Raw genomic sequence first — 16,416 nt, 5'->3', positions numbered from 1 at the left:
CTCTGCCTCTGTACTTTCACATGTGACACCGAAGCACGTCGACGGCACATCAGACCCAGCTGGAGAGGTGATGTGATTCATAGGTCAGCGTGAGGTATCGACCAGTGTGTTCAAAAAAAGAAAAAACTTAAAACAATTAACGAGAAAGCAGCCAAAGTCCAAAGGAAAAAAAAAACATTAAGACCTTCAATGAGCTGAAAAAAAAAAGCAAAAAAAAAAAAAACCTAACAAACAATCCCCCACGACCACTTTGAAAGATTACAAGAATGCTACACTTCTTGGAAAGAAAAGATAAAGATATGTCTGGTGGCTCAAGACCGTTGCACTGCATCGTATATTCCAAAAATAAGCTGATGATTTCATCTCGAAATATCCCACATGGCTGTATTACTGAGAGAAATTAGCCTTACCGCCTCATTTATGGAGTGATACACAGTGTGCTTGTGGTACTAGGCGTGAGTCAAAACCCTGTGATATTACATAGCTTTATTTTGATCTCCTACACATGCAGGTTTTGGTATTTGTGTAGTAAGTGTTGGGACTTCTGCAGTGTGCTACACTGAGCCTGAAGGGTGCTGGCATTTTTTGTTGTAGGGCCGTCCACCACAGAGGGAATTGAGAAAACAAAGTACACCTCAAAAAAAGGGGGCATTTACAGGCAGTTTCACATGGTACTGAGGTGATTGTATTCGCTATTTTTAATTGTTACATTTTTCAAGGTTTTCCTCACTGCCGGTAGATCATAAGAAGAGGAACTGGTAAAAATAAGAGCAAGAAACCAAACTTCTCACAGCAAACTGGGAGGGAAAGAAAACCTGAATTCTTAAGGATGAAGAAGTGCGATCATGTGCTTCCTCGTGTGTTCGTTTGTCTGCCTGTTAGCAAAAACAGCACACCGATTTCAATGAGACTCAGAGAAAGTGATCACTGGATGTACTTCCAACTGATTACCTTTAGGAGATTACTTGATTCAAGATGGCTGCCACAACTAATCCACCAAAGTGGCTACAACTCAGTCAGCTTGACAGACATGGAGCTGAAATTTGGTGTGGTAGTAGCTGAGGATCATCCCCATCACACGTCCCCAACGCTAACAGATTGCACACAAGGCGACTGGTGGTTTGCGCACCTTCAAGGAACTTACAAAATACTGCTCCACCGTGTAGAGGTCACACAGAAAGCAAGCTTGTGTTACACTCTTACAGAAAAGAATATAATTATAGAACAATAAAGACCAATAGCTCAGCAATGAGGAAAAGAAACTGACCATGTTCAAATAATTTAGGTCTTTTTCTAGGTATAACCACAGTATAAAGATATGAGAAGACCCCTGTGCTTCCCCTGCAGAAAAAAAAACAAAAAAAACAAAACAAATGAAAGTGTTTGCTATGACATGAGTCGACATGTCCAAACACGATCAACCGTGTGTGGTTTTCATCAAAGTTTCAATGTTTTGGTATGTGTCCCAAGAAAAAACACCTGCTTAGTATAAACGAAACAGGTGTCCTACATCATCCGGCCCATCTCGCACACAGAAGAAGCTGGATGTGACAGCGAAGGCAAGAAGACAGCTGACAGAGCACATCTGCTTGTGGGGAAAGGGGGGTGGTGGTGGGGGGGGGGCACATGGTTTCACGATGATGAAGCCCCCCTCTCTGTCGGGGCAACAGATCCGTGCACAAGAGTGCACACTTTGTGGTCGCAGCACTGCCGAGTGTGAAGGAGTAAATGTCAAGCGATAAGGACGAGCCGGTGCGGCGAACGATGATGTGTAACAGAAGCACACGTTCAGACGGGGAAAGCCCTTACAGAGATATGAAGTAATAACACAGGATCGGCAGGAATGAGGGATTTTTTTTTCCTCTCTCTCTCCTTCTTTGGATGAACCAGGTATTTCTGCTTTCAAAACAAACAACAACAACAATAAAACAAAAACAAAAAAAAGGACGAGGAAAGACTGAGTTTGTGGAAGAGCAGCGTTAATAAGTTCTTCACCAAACGGCCCACACACATCCTGAACAGAGCCCCGACGCGTCGAAAACATGACAAATCATGTTGCACCTGCTTACGTCTTCAAAGCCTCGGAGGATGACACTTGAAACAGCTGAAGGAGCCCGATTCGCTCACAGATGTCCAAACCACAACCAAAATACCTCCTCTTCTCTTACCTATCAAAGTACACTCCCCACAACACAACAAAAATCCACCGTTTGGGGCTGGTTTGAAGTCGACGCTGCTCGAAGCTCAACTCACACACAGACTGTCTTACAAGAGGGCCACCGCTGCAGGCACAAACCAGACGGAAAAACCTACGAGTCCAAAGATATTTGTGAGACAAAGTGTAAAAATATTTGCAGATCGCTAAAATTAGATGATGATTCAAAAATGGAAAAGTCTGAAAAGACGGGTTTACAGAAAGCGGGGCCGTTTTAGGTGAAACTTTCAACTAGCCATCACAAACAAAAGTTTAAGAAGTGAGTTTCAGATGAGATTTGTGACACATCTTAGATCAAATCTGAGTAAAATAAAACTAAACTGCCAAAACAAGTAAAAGTAAATCGAAAGTCCCTTTTCGGCATGAGCACCGGAGTGTTTGAGGACAGCATTTAAAGTTCAGGCATTTATCTGACAGGGGATTTGGGCTTTCACACCATGACCGCACAGAAGAAAAGACGAGGGTAAAAATTACGTAGATCATAGTTTAATGCCATGGATAAACCCACACACCGCCCCTCTGTACACCAGCCCTCAGCCCCACCCGTGATTCAAGTCGGTCATCTCAGTAGCTTCCTTGTTTTACAGCACAATATGGCACTCCGTTTCTCACACACACACACTCACACTCGCTTAAGTTCAATTATTATTATTATAATATATCCACAATTTTATATTCTGCCATCTCATAATTCTAAACTACTACCTAAATATGTACACTGATGGGCAAAGATGAGACAATTATCAGCTTCTTGCAAAGGTTCAATCTTTAAGGAATAAAATCATTTTTCAGTTTAAATAAATTGCGATTTTTTAAAAATAATTCAAGCAAGTTTTCAAATTCTCTGCATCATTCACTGAGGCTCATTTGTGAGTTTTCATTTTTTTTTTGTTTTTGTGCTCCATCGTTCCTCTGCAGATGGCACTGCGGACATGAAAGAGCGTGGCCGGGGTGCGGGATTTGGCACAAGGTGAAGGTATCATCGAAACCAGTAGTAAAAGACAAGTCCTGCAGTACAAGCTGTCCCTGTGTAAACGATCCTGAGAGGAAGATTTTACAAACAGTGTTACATTTCCAACTCTTTGAATCGTGTGATTCCTTTTGGAGAACTCCGAGTGCCAAAAAAAAAATGGACAGAAGACGAAGAAACGCTTCGTCTTTGGTCCATCCTATCGAGTCTGAACCACAGGCCAGAGATGGCTGTTTCATTACGATCTCTGCAGATTGGGATTTAAGGGTGAGGGAGATTCATTCTGTCCTCTATCAGAGTGTTATCAGGGCCCTGTGCCTCTATGCACTGTTTCACAGTTGTTACGACTCCGGACAAACGGCGATCCAGGGCTGCGAGGTGTGGATCAGTCAGGACCGGATGAATGGGGTCGAAAGCCAGAGCCTGTCGCATCGCTGAACTTAAAACTCCTCCTTTCAGGAAGTTCAACCTGCTCCAGGTGGACACCCGAATCCTGAAAGAGGGCGGGGGGAGACAAAACAAAACAAACAGGGGAGTGGTTTAAAAAAAAAAAAAAGTAAAATGTGATAAGCATCAAAGGAGATTTGATCGTGTCCAGACTTACATGCAGCACTGATAAAGCGGTGCCAGGATGCTTCGCTCATCCAAGGAAGGATTCCCAAAACTGAGAATGAAATACAAACACACCTGCTCATCAGAATTATTGTATTGTTACACTTTAAATCCCATAATCACTGTAGACAATAACACACAGACACAAAGTAAACATGGCAGTTCTACAACACACACCAGCAGAGGCTACACGCTCATAGCTGGGGGTTATTCTCCATCTGGATCTGATCATAAAACTGATAACTAAGTGATAAAAGGCGGAAAACAAAACTGGTGATAGTCAGCAACATTTAAGTGATGCAACAGTGAAACAAGTTATCAGACGGAGAGATACTCTCTTTCACATCTGGGCTTGACTAAACTCCTTTTTTTATCTGGAAATTTTAAGGTTTATTTATGAACTTTTAATCAATAGTTTGTTTTTTTTGGTGAAATGCTCATGTGTTTAGTATACCATCCTTCACTTACATCATCTGGACCAATCACTGCTCAGGTAAAAAGTTATATTAGAAATTAGACTGGAAATGTTTCTACTAGAAGAGCTAAAATAAAGTTACTTTATTGTCAAGCCTTGTTGTTCTTCAGAAAAGTCCATTTAAGCTTCAGAAAACCCTTACAGCTGTCAGGTTTGAAAACACATTAAAGTGCACTTTGACTGACTGTAGGAACATTTGGCACTATTCATCAACCATCTGTCAATAATATATGAAAACAGTGACATAATAATCATAATCATTTTGAAAATAGTCATAATGGCATTTAAAAAACCGATGTCCTTAATAATAAAAAAAGCTCTTAATTTCTCTTCCTAATTTCAAGAGAGTATTTATATTTTTATCACATAAATTCGGATTTAGTCTGATATCCTTAGACCAGAGGGAGACATCTTTAGATTTTGTCAGTAAACTGGTTTTCTCCTGATAAGTTACTGATGGGCCCTGTGACAGCTCCCTCATTAGGGGTAACAGATTGTCCTGTATGCTGCACATCTGTTTACAGTTCGACGTTCGGTCATGCTGCCCCCAAAATGATACGACCTTCAGGTTATGACCAAACTGGTGGCGTTGTTGTGTCTTACCGATAAGCTTTGTGACTATCTGAGGTTAGACTCTGCTGCTTGGATCCGTCTCATCCCTGGGACATTCTGTGTGACATTTCTTTTAGAATAAACTAATAAACATGAACAAGCTGGGTGTTCCCGTCTACCTTATCTTATCAAGCGTGATTTGTTTATCGTGAAAACCTAAAGTTAGCATATTGTGCCTGTCTGTTCACTCACTGCTGCGTTTATCCAAAATCAGGAGCAGGTCGCCTCCAAGACCAGGGTGCAATATCTGGTCCAATCAAATCAAATTTATTTGTATCGCACGTTGAAAAATAACTAAAGAGACCATTAAAACAATCAGGAATGAAAGGAATAAAAATTTTTTATAGGACATTAAAAGACATGAACATGAAGCAATAAATGCTGTATTTAAAGCCACGCAGTAAAATATGTTCAAACCCGTCTGACATGAAGCTGGTTCCACAGTTTAGGAGCTACAACTAAAGACCTGATCACCTTGGTGGAGCGGTCTGGACCTCAGGACAACTAAAGACCTGATCACCTCGGTGGACCGGCCTGGACCTCAGGACAACTAAAGACCTGATCACCTCGGTGGACCGGCCTGGACCTCAGGACAACTAAAGACCTGATCACCTCGGTGGACCGGCCTGGACCTCAGGACAACTAAAGACCTGATCACCTCGGTGGACCGGCCTGGACCTCAGGACAACTAAAGACCTGATCACCTCGGTGGACCGGCCTGGACCTCAGGACAACTAAAGACCTGATCACCTCGGTGGACCGGCCTGGACCTCAGGACAACTAAAGACCTGATCACCTCGGTGGACCGGCCTGGACCTCAGGACAACTAAAGACCTGATCACCTCGGTGGACCGGCCTGGACCTCAGGACAACTAAAGACCTGATCACCTCGGTGGACCGGCCTGGACCTCAGGACAACTAAAGACCTGATCACCTCGGTGGACCGGCCTGGACCTCAGGACAACTAAAGACCTGATCACCTCGGTGGACCGGCCTGGACCTCAGGACAACTAAAGACCTGATCACCTCGGTGGACCGGCCTGGACCTCAGGACAACTAAAGACCTGATCACCTCGGTGGACCGGCCTGGACCTCAGGACAACTAAAGACCTGATCACCTCGGTGGACCGGCCTGGACCTCAGGACAACTAAAGACCTGATCACCTCGGTGGACCGGCCTGGACCTCAGGACAACTAAAGACCTGATCACCTCGGTGGACCGGCCTGGACCTCAGGACAACTAAAGACCTGATCACCTCGGTGGACCGGCCTGGACCTCAGGACAACTAAAGACCTGATCACCTCGGTGGACCGGCCTGGACCTCAGGACAACTAAAGACCTGATCACCTCGGTGGACCGGCCTGGACCTCAGGACAACTAAAGACCTGATCACCTCGGTGGACCGGCCTGGACCTCAGGACAACTAAAGACCTGATCACCTCGGTGGACCGGCCTGGACCTCAGGACAACTAAAGACCTGATCACCTCGGTGGACCGGCCTGGACCTCAGGACAACTAAAGACCTGATCACCTCGGTGGACCGGCCTGGACCTCAGGACAACTAAAGACCTGATCACCTCGGTGGACCGGCCTGGACCTCAGGACAACTAAAGACCTGATCACCTCGGTGGACCGGCCTGGACCTCAGGACAACTAAAGACCTGATCACCTCGGTGGACCGGCCTGGACCTCAGGACAACTAAAGACCTGATCACCTCGGTGGACCGGCCTGGACCTCAGGACAACTAAAGACCTGATCACCTCGGTGGACCGGCCTGGACCTCAGGACAACTAAAGACCTGATCACCTCGGTGGACCGGCCTGGACCTCAGGACAACTAAAGACCTGATCACCTCGGTGGACCGGCCTGGACCTCAGGACAACTAAAGACCTGATCACCTCGGTGGACCGGCCTGGACCTCAGGACAACTAAAGACCTGATCACCTCGGTGGACCGGCCTGGACCTCAGGACAACTAAAGACCTGATCACCTCGGTGGACCGGCCTGGACCTCAGGACAACTAAAGACCTGATCACCTCGGTGGACCGGCCTGGACCTCAGGACAACTAAAGACCTGATCACCTCGGTGGACCGGCCTGGACCTCAGGACAACTAAAGACCTGATCACCTCGGTGGACCGGCCTGGACCTCAGGACAACTAAAGACCTGATCACCTCGGTGGACCGGCCTGGACCTCAGGACAACTAAAGACCTGATCACCTCGGTGGACCGGCCTGGACCTCAGGACAACTAAAGACCTGATCACCTCGGTGGACCGGCCTGGACCTCAGGACAACTAAAGACCTGATCACCTCGGTGGACCGGTCTGGACCTCAGGACAACTAAAGACCCGATCACCTCTGTGGACCGGTCTGGACCTCAGGACAACTAAAGACCTGATCACCTTGGTGGACCGGTCTGGACCTCAGGACAACTAAAGACCCGATCACCTCTGTGGACTAGTCTTCATATCATTGTGCCAGACTGGGGAAAGTTATTTGAAATATTCATTGTGATCGTAAACAAACTAACTTCAAGGAAGAATAAGCCGCTTCCTATCCTTATTTCAGGTGTGTGGGTGTTCGCTGTGACTCAGCTGTTAAGTACTTTAAATGGCGGTAAGTTCTGTTAAACATTAAGAGAAACTGGATTTCAGAAGTTAGGTGAAAAAGTGAGCTTAATAAGCTGATCCCTCTGATGTTGGTGCAGAATTTTCCTGTAAGTCTGCGTGACTGACTGGTTTGTTTCTCATGTTACAGCTGCACAACAACAAAAAAAAAAAATCCCAGTTTCACACTTTTTACAGGAGTGGCTTAAGAATTGTTCCTAGTGCAATATGTGAAGAAGTGGGGTTACATTTAAAAGAAACAAACTTGGCACCATTTCTCACCTCTTAGCGTTGTCGATAAGGATGAGCATGCTCGCTCCGCCATCATCCTGGAAACTCTCGTAGTGATGCCGATCAGCATTACCAATCAGATAATCAAAAATAGCCGTGTCAATGACATCCAGCAGCCTCGGCCCGGCATCGTAGGGGGGCATTTTCTTCACCGCATCACAGTAACTTTCGTCATACTCCCACCTGGTTCATAAAACAAACATCAGATCAAAACACGTCTCATCGGAAAATGAAGAAAAATTGAGATGAAAGGCAGCACAGCTGTAAATGGCTTCCTGTCAGGACCCAGGAGATGAGATTATTAAGGCGCTGTCAGATTTAATGAGCAGATAAACATGTCCTCAACTTAAAGCTACAGGTAATGTCTTTACCCGTCTGTTACACCAAGCACGATGATAATACGATGTGCGCTCCAGTTGAGCAGGACGTGTGTAAACAGTTGCCCGAATTAAGCAGCAGATGTGTGCGTTTTTGTGCCCAATTCATAAAACGCAAAAGATTCCTTCTGATTATATTAGGAGGCATCACTGGGGAGCATCATTACGGTCACATAACTGGACTGCATACATATTTTAGCAGAGTTATTGCCTCCAGAGATGCGAAGCCGAATCAGACTTCAGTAAAGCTCTGCCAAAATTCACTTTTCAGTCCTTCAGAGTTAGATTTTTTTAAATATTTCAACGCCCAGCAGGTGTGAACCGTCAAAAAGAAGGAAAATTTGAATCCGAGCATGCCAGCAGAACTCAGCGTTCTTTATCTACATGATGCAGATGTGAACAGAATATTTAACTTGGTGTGTTCTTTCAGAATGAGTGTTAAAAGTGAAGGTGCTGCAGAAATACTAAGGCTGCACATGTGAGAACAAAGACACCTGAATCGAACAGCTGGAGCAATGGGACTAGTTGAATTTAGTCACCATATAAGCAGAGATACAAACTAATTTGCATAAAACATGCATGTTTATCAGATTATTGATGAAAAATCTTCAAAGTTATTTAAAAAAAAAAAGTCAACAAACACCTAAATGTCTTGCTGCTGATAAGGAATTATCAGCAGGAAGCATCATCTGCTGTACAGAAAGCTTCTCTGCAGCTCCTCTATGATACTTCAAAATGAAACTTGTCTTAATACTTTATTTTACATTTTACACATCTAATTTTAAAAGGTAGTTTTTGCTAAGCAGATCTACGCGACACAGATGAAAAGATCAGAAACAACCCCCACCCCCCACATAAAGATTAGGCTTTTCAGAAACAGAAAGGAGCCGATCTGTTATCAGCTTCAGGACGGTGACATTTGCATTTGTCCTGATAATAATCAAAGTCAAAATTTTTTGAAAATTTTCCCTGACTTTAAAAAACTGGTGCACAATAAGTGCACAGACCCTCTTTAGATTTGCGCACACAACACCCACCGGGCTAACTTCCCCTCTCTGTATGTGCGTCCCCACGGGTGCCTGTGTTTCTGCAGAGGCCAGACATCCGGCAGCCAAAGGGTTAAGGACCCCTCCATGATTTCTCCCTCCGCGCACGCCGGCTCTGTCTCCCGACAGTAGTAACACTTTCCATAGAAACATGTGTTGTTACCTGAAGGGAGAAAACAGTACAGATGGTGAGGATAAATCCACTTTACTACGCTGTCTTGGCAAAAAATAAATAAATAAAATAAAGAAGTGAAAATTCCCAACAAAACAGGTCATAAAGAAAATGTCTGAATGGCTTCTATTGAAGAAAATCACCAAAAAAAAAAACATGTCAACGCTTAGAAATATGGACTGATCACTTCAAAATGACTACTTTATGGCAATCATTTGTATTAGAGGGTGAACAAACAGTTTAAAAAAAAAAAAAAAAAAAAAAAACATTCAGTGACGCATTTGTGTAACGCATCTCTTTGTACCACCCTGAAGGGAGGTTTTACTTTGACCAAGCGCTGAAAAGTGCCATTTTAAAAGGTGTCAGAGATGAGTCTGTGGGGCATAAGGCTGTTTTAAAGGTTGGCTTACTGAGAGTATACGGTTTTTTGTTATTTGGAGTCTGATACTACAAATTTTCCCATTGTATATTTTTACTCTAGTATCCCACAAAGTCAGAACAAAATTTAAGAAAATGCTTCTGATTCCTCCCCCGCGGAAAACCTAAGAAGTCATGTTTGTCAAGTCATTTGGTGTGACACCTAAACACGGCTCTAACGCCTTCTGTTTCTCTCGATCGTCTTTGAGGTATTTCTACAAGTTCACTGGAGTCCGTGATGAGAAACTCAGTTGGTCTGGAAATCTAAGTGTCTTTATAAGATCTTTGACTTGTTTTACAGTAAGTAAGAAGTAAAAAGAACAATAAAAATCATACACATGTGATGTAGAAATGAATAAATGCACATATTAGTAGCAAAAGTTTAAACCAACTTCATTTCTTTATATTTTGCTTCCAAGTAGACAGGCTTTCTTGGGATTTTTCAAATGAGTTTTGATGGGTTTTTTTAGATATTCACAGTTTTTCAAAGACTTCCTCATTTTCTGTCCAGCCTTTGTACCCGACCATGACAGCATACTGTGCAGTTTGTGCTTAAAAAGAAAAAGAAAATGGACATGTGAAGGACAAAAAAACAAGTCAGGCCTAAGAATAAAAACTATCTAAAGCAGATAAACAGAATCTGACAGTCATGTCTTCAGAAAAAAGAACAAATCCGGAAAGTCAGGTCAAGCCTACATAAATTAACATTTGCATTTTGTGTATAGAACCAAACAGTTCCTGTTGATTGTACAAAATATTACTTGAATATTAATTTACCCTTTTATTATTAGGTCTCAAATGGAGCGTGTCCTATTGACAGTGAGCTGCACGTGACATCTTAATAAAGTCCTAAGGGATGCTTCACCAGCATCTACAAAAAATGGTCAGATAGTGGCCTAAAATCAAGTGAAAATGCAGCTAAAGTCTAAAACAAAGTTTGGAAATACCTTCAAAATGCTAGAGGAACTACTGATCAAAGCAGTTGCATCCTTTCAGAGGGCTTGTTCCCCTTTAGGGTAACTGAAAGAAATATTTCCAGAGGAACCTGTACAAAAGGTTTTGTGTTGTCTGGGTACTTTGTGCTACACCCCAGACAGGTCAAACACAGTTTGATTTTTCCATTCACTAGAAAGGTTTTAGAGAATATACTTGAGGTGCAAGCTTGCACACATGCCTGGGTCTGGAAACACGAAGGGTGGCGCAGCTTGTTATAAGTGTGAGAGCAAGAAACTAAACTGACGGGTTAATTAACTCTATATTTAGATTTGTTAATGTTCTTTAGTGTCTTTCTTAGTATTAAAAAAGCCACACCTTGAGCAAACTGAACTGACAGGGTGTTTCCTGGTTAATTGTGCAGCATAGGAGTGAGAAAAGTAAAGCAAGTTGCAGTGTGATAGTCAAACTACAAGAGAGAAAACTGCTGCCAAGGTGGGAAATACACTCAGCAGAAGCATCAATCAAAGGGCAAGCGTTCGTTTGTGAATTTTCCACACTTATCCCAGTCAAGAAATGTATTTGTGAGAAGTCCAATGGAGAGGAAGGTACCCACCCTGCATAAGGAAAGTGCTCAGCAGCTGATCAGTGGCTACAGGTTTGATTTCTGTCCTCAGGTTGACGTACCGACCCACCACCAGAGGAGCTCTCCTGAACCCGAGGATCCTGAAGACAGGATGGAAAACTCAGACGAGAGGAAAACACAGACATTTGCCCCCCCACCCTTTGATAGATCTGTCAGTGCCACTAACGACGATGCTTACGCACCTGTCCAAGTGAAAAGCAGCCACCTCTGCATTGTGCCGGTCGTAACCCGCGTAAGGTTCTCCTTCAACCACATAGTCTCTCTTGTACCTGAGAACGCAAAGGACAAAGATAAAACTAAAATCACTCTAATGCAAAACTTCACAAGTATAAGCTAACTTTCAATATGTCTGACCTCTTGGGTTTGAAGACGACTTTCTGTCCTCCGTCCAGCACCAGCAGGGCTTTGAGCTGCGTGCCCTTATAGCCCACATCAGCCCGCTCTATCCTGGCACTGCTCAGGGAGGTGAGCACAGCAGCCAGCTCAGGGGTCTCCTCAGGGTACACTTCCCTCGGGCCCACCCACTGGCTCGCTATCTCCCACGGAGACTGGAGGGTGTGGAAGAGGCGAGCTCCCCGAGCCAGAGAAAGTCCAGCCTCCATCTGTGAGGGCGTAGCAACAACACCGCACACTTACACAATGCTAATATGCAGAATATAAACATCATAAATGTGCTTATAGTCTCACTAAAATGGTGAGGTGTTCGACCTGGGCGCTGACCTTACGAAACGCTCTGAGGTCCCGTCGGCTTGCTGCAGATCCTTCACCTCCATCCAGCAGGAAGATCTTGGCCAGGCCCAGCAGGAGGAGCACGGCACACAGCACCACCATGCGCTGTTTGAGCTTCATCTCCACACTGACTGGCCCCGACCGCCTCCTCACCCGGCGCTGTGTGTGTCCCCTGTAGTGGATCTCCCTCACCCCTGACGCATGGCCCCTAAAACTCACTGCGTCCTACCCGACCGGTCTGTCTTGGAGGGCGAGCTCTTAACAGTGGGGGGTATCCGCAGAGTTTTTTTGTTTTGTTTTTTTTTTCTTCCAGAGGCAGACCTCGAGTGAGTTTTTAACTGCAGGGTAAAAAAAAAAAAAGAAAAGGAAACCAAAATGAGAGAAAGAAAATGTGGAGGGCAGGAAGAGGAGAAACGACACATCAGAGTTGTAGTGTCAATAATGTGCGTAGAGGAAACTGATTGATTTCCCCCTCCCTGAGGCCAGAGGACGACCCAGTTCTGCAGCTAAAGCCTGCACAACGTATAACCCAATTTCTAAATAATTTGAGACTCCATGGTATTTGTAAATAAAAACAGGAGGTGGTGCTTTGGAAGTCATGCAAAACGCTACACTCATTTAAAAGTAGCACAAAGGCTACATTACTATTGCTGGAAAAGAAAACATTATACAAGTGATGAGGATAAGAAAGGGTGATAACTTTTCTTTAACGAACCACATATTAAACTCCTGTTAAAGCAGGGGCCCCAGGTCAGACTGATTATATCTTATAGGAACTCAATCATTAGATCATTTCATCTAGTCATCCTTATCATCAGATCTAAACAGCTGAAGCTGATTCGTAAATCACAGGGAACTCTTTATCGTAATGTTTACACCGAATGAGGAGGAAACTGAATTTTGTCTTAAAGGATTATTGCAAAAATAATCTAAATCAAGAAAACTGAGTCAACAATAAACAAGACGGCAACAAAAATAAGATTAAAACAAAGAGTTTAGGGAATTACTTTGAATGAGGATTTATCAAGATAAAACACAGCAACAAGAAATACTTGTAATTGGCAATAATATAAGGTCAGAATAGTGATTATTAGTTTATCTGAAACAGAATGGATTTTAGGATTAATGTTTTTGGTTTCTTATCTGAGAAAGAGTTTGGGATATTTTAAACTATTTTGGCAAAAAGTTCACTTTGGAATTTGATTAGGAGATGTTATTAATTCAGCCATTGTGTCAGGTTAGTTTGAATGACACATCAGATTGGAAAAAGATGTTATTTAGCAATTTGCAGCAGTTAAAATGAAACAGCCAGACTTTCTCATCACACAGAGGTATAGGTGCCTCATCGGATCAGAAGCTGTGGAGGGGCAGAACCACGACAAGGAGGCAGGTTAACGCCCAGAACCCGCTGAGGGTCAGCGGTCACCTGAGGAGCGGTGAGGATTGCAGAGGGTCAGCCAGGAAGCAGCTGATGCAACAGTAATTAGGTAACAGGCAAGCTACAAAAAGTTATTTCTCAACTTGAGTTTCTCTTTACGGTTTTCTCAAAAACACTGAGCAAAAATGTCGGTTACAAAAAACAAGGACAAGAAGGTCTTTGCGCGATTGCAGTCACCCGCCAAGGCTTTCTCTTCAGTTTGTTATCAGACTTTGTTTGATAACAAGAACATCCAGATTGCTGGGGGAGCTGAAAGACCTCGGGGTTGCAGAAAGCTCACCTCGTTCCAAAATTCTTTCACTCACAACCGGTACAGGTACAGGTCTCACGTAAGACGGAAGAGATGAAGTTTGATGAAACACAGAATTTTTCAAATTGAATAACTGCACTCAAAAGATGATCAGCAATCATTTTTCATGTTTCAAAAGCTTAGTAATCAAGTAAACATTTCATTTCAGCAATGAATCATGTTTCTCTCGCAAGCATGTCAATAATCTGTGAAAGGTCAAAGGTCATGACAAAGGAGTGATTTTTTTTTTAATACTACAAGATCTTTGAATTTAATGCCAGTGAACTGTATTAAACAAGTTGGGAGAAGAGAAATTGGAAAAACTGTTCGTCCTACAATAACTGGTTAACTGACAGCAGGTGGAGAACATGATTTGGTGTCAAACACGCATCTCTAAAGTTAACAGAGTCGAGACACGTCTGAACATCGCTGCCAGTCGACAGGTTTCTTACTGCAGCAGCAAACGTAGGTCAAAAATGTAACACGGAAACAAACGAAATCAACAAACTATCACTCCATCTTAGAGGAAACAACAGACAACATTATGGGAAATATGATGCGAGATCTAGTGAGATGTATCTCACAGTAAGTATTGAGGGTGACTCTCAGCTTCTACCACATCAAATTTCAGCTCAGTGTCTGCAAAACTGACAGAATTCTAGCCATTTTTGTGTCTTTTAAGGTCAGTAGGCTGTGGCAGCCATCTTGAATTGAGTTGACCCCAAAAGTTAATCAGCTGTAGATGTGCATCCAGTGGTCCATCAGACATTTTGCCAACACTACAGAGAAACACACGCACGCAGACACAAGGCAAAAACACTATCGCCCTTTCACCTTCGGCTCGGGGCAATAACCGTGGTCCTCCAGGCGAATGAAAAGAGATTTGTTTGCCATCTGGTGTTATTTTAATCAAGGGACAGTAATGCCAGCACACTCCATTAGTGTAAACAGCACAGCTAACTTGACCATACCGTGGGCCAATAATGCACAGACATTTCTCTGCAGGTGCAATCTTTTTGCACAGACTCTGCATGATTACTGTGCATTATGCCAGCTTTCCTGCAGCTTACACCTTGATTTTACTGGAGGCTTGCATGCAGCTACATCATGATCAACCCCCTGGCTGTGCAGGTGAGTGTGGACATTAAAACAAAAAATGCCACACCATGTGTGCGCTTTCTTTGGCTGCTGCACAAGGTTGGCCCTTAAAGCACCTTTTAAAGGAGCACTTCTACACCCTGGGGTCAGGTGATGATCTCTCACTGCAGCCCCGGATGGGAGGAGAAATCCTGCCTGTTCCCAGTGATGAGATGATGGACATGTTGCCCTGCTTGTGGCGCAGAGCTACACTTCCTGACGACGCAACAGAGAAATGCTCCAAATCATGCCAATGTTGAAGTAAAAAGTGCGTTCAGAGGAAGGGCTGAAGCACGAAGGGCGAAGTGTTGAACAGCTGCTGCCACGTTTACCTGACAGCTACCTGACGCTTACGTAACTCACGGCTAACAAACCCGGTTAATCTCGCTCTCATGTTAGCTAGCCAGCAATAAGCAAGTTAGGGGCATAAATATCAGCGAGTCGACTCTTGTAGAGCCACGCAGGCAGACGCTTCATCCAAACAATCGGTCTTTTATGATGCTGCTGCTTCAACAGGAGGACAGAAAAAGCCGAGTGGGCAGCACCGACTGACTACACAAAAACAACGAAAACCGCTAAATGTCGCTTTCGGCGATACACACTCCCACTTTGTTTTCACCTTATCGGGTGAATAAATCTTCCGTGACATTCCCACACCTCCCTGAGCAGAGCTAACTGCTTAGCAGCCCGCTGTACACCTTGCTCATTTAGCTACAACAAGCCGCTAGCTGAATATCACGTCGCCTGCTGTGTGTTTTTAAGCTTACCTTATGGCCTCGCGCTCCTCATCTTATAAGGTGTAGCCTCCAGTTTTCTGCAGAGACCGGGGTTTATTTAAGCTAAACCACATAAATTGCCTGGCTGCTAAAAGTCGCTGTCATTTTTTTTCCTCCCCCCCCCTTAAAACCCTCGGTGGCTCCCTTCTCTCCGCCCTTTTTCTTCGGGTCTCTCGCTGCGTCCACTTCCGAAACACCTTCTCCTGCTGCACGGGCCGCCGCCGTCCACCAGGGGGCGGAGTTTCACCGCGAACCCCCTGCTTGCGCCGGAGCACCGAACAGCAGGGGCCGGTGTTGTGTCGAACTGTGTTACCTCCGGAAAACCCGGCTTCCTGCTGCCAGCTGCGCTCCGTTTTTCTGTTGTTTTGAGCAAGGGTATTTGAGCAGAAATGCTAAAAGAAAATCTCATCTTATTTGCCCCCTTTTGTCAATTGTGTCAGGGGGAAATAAACATATCCTGATAACTGAACACCACCTTTAAAAAATGTTTCCTCATTTATCAGCAGGAAAATAGGATCACATATACAGGTGCTGGTCATAAAATTAGAATATCATGAAAAAGTAGATTGATTTCAGTAATTCCATTTAAAAAGTGAAACTTGTATATTATATTCATACATTACATACAAACTCATATATTTCAAATGTTTATTTCGTTTAATTTTGATGAT

General features: G+C 43.9%; 1 protein-coding gene across 1 annotated transcript; it reads right to left on the bottom strand.

The window, feature by feature from the left end:
* Positions 1 to 2,999: 2,999 nt before the first annotated feature.
* Positions 3,000 to 15,938, bottom strand: fam20b (FAM20B glycosaminoglycan xylosylkinase). Its single transcript, XM_017406843.3, has 9 exons — positions 15,737 to 15,938; positions 12,097 to 12,443; positions 11,731 to 11,978; positions 11,559 to 11,645; positions 11,347 to 11,456; positions 9,200 to 9,371; positions 7,777 to 7,968; positions 3,790 to 3,849; positions 3,000 to 3,678 (listed from the first exon to the last, which is right to left on the bottom strand). Exons 2-9 carry the CDS (start codon positions 12,223 to 12,225, stop codon positions 3,447 to 3,449), a joined length of 1,230 nt encoding a protein of 409 aa, XP_017262332.1. The 5' UTR covers positions 12,226 to 12,443; positions 15,737 to 15,938; the 3' UTR covers positions 3,000 to 3,446.
* Between the last annotated feature and the right edge of the window lie 478 nt (positions 15,939 to 16,416).

This window comes from Kryptolebias marmoratus, linkage group LG24 (genome assembly GCF_001649575.2).
Source record: "Kryptolebias marmoratus isolate JLee-2015 linkage group LG24, ASM164957v2, whole genome shotgun sequence".
NCBI classification, from domain to species: Eukaryota; Metazoa; Chordata; class Actinopteri; order Cyprinodontiformes; family Rivulidae; genus Kryptolebias; species Kryptolebias marmoratus.
Note: the sequence above shows the minus strand (reverse complement) of the source record. Positions and strands in the feature narration are given on the sequence as shown.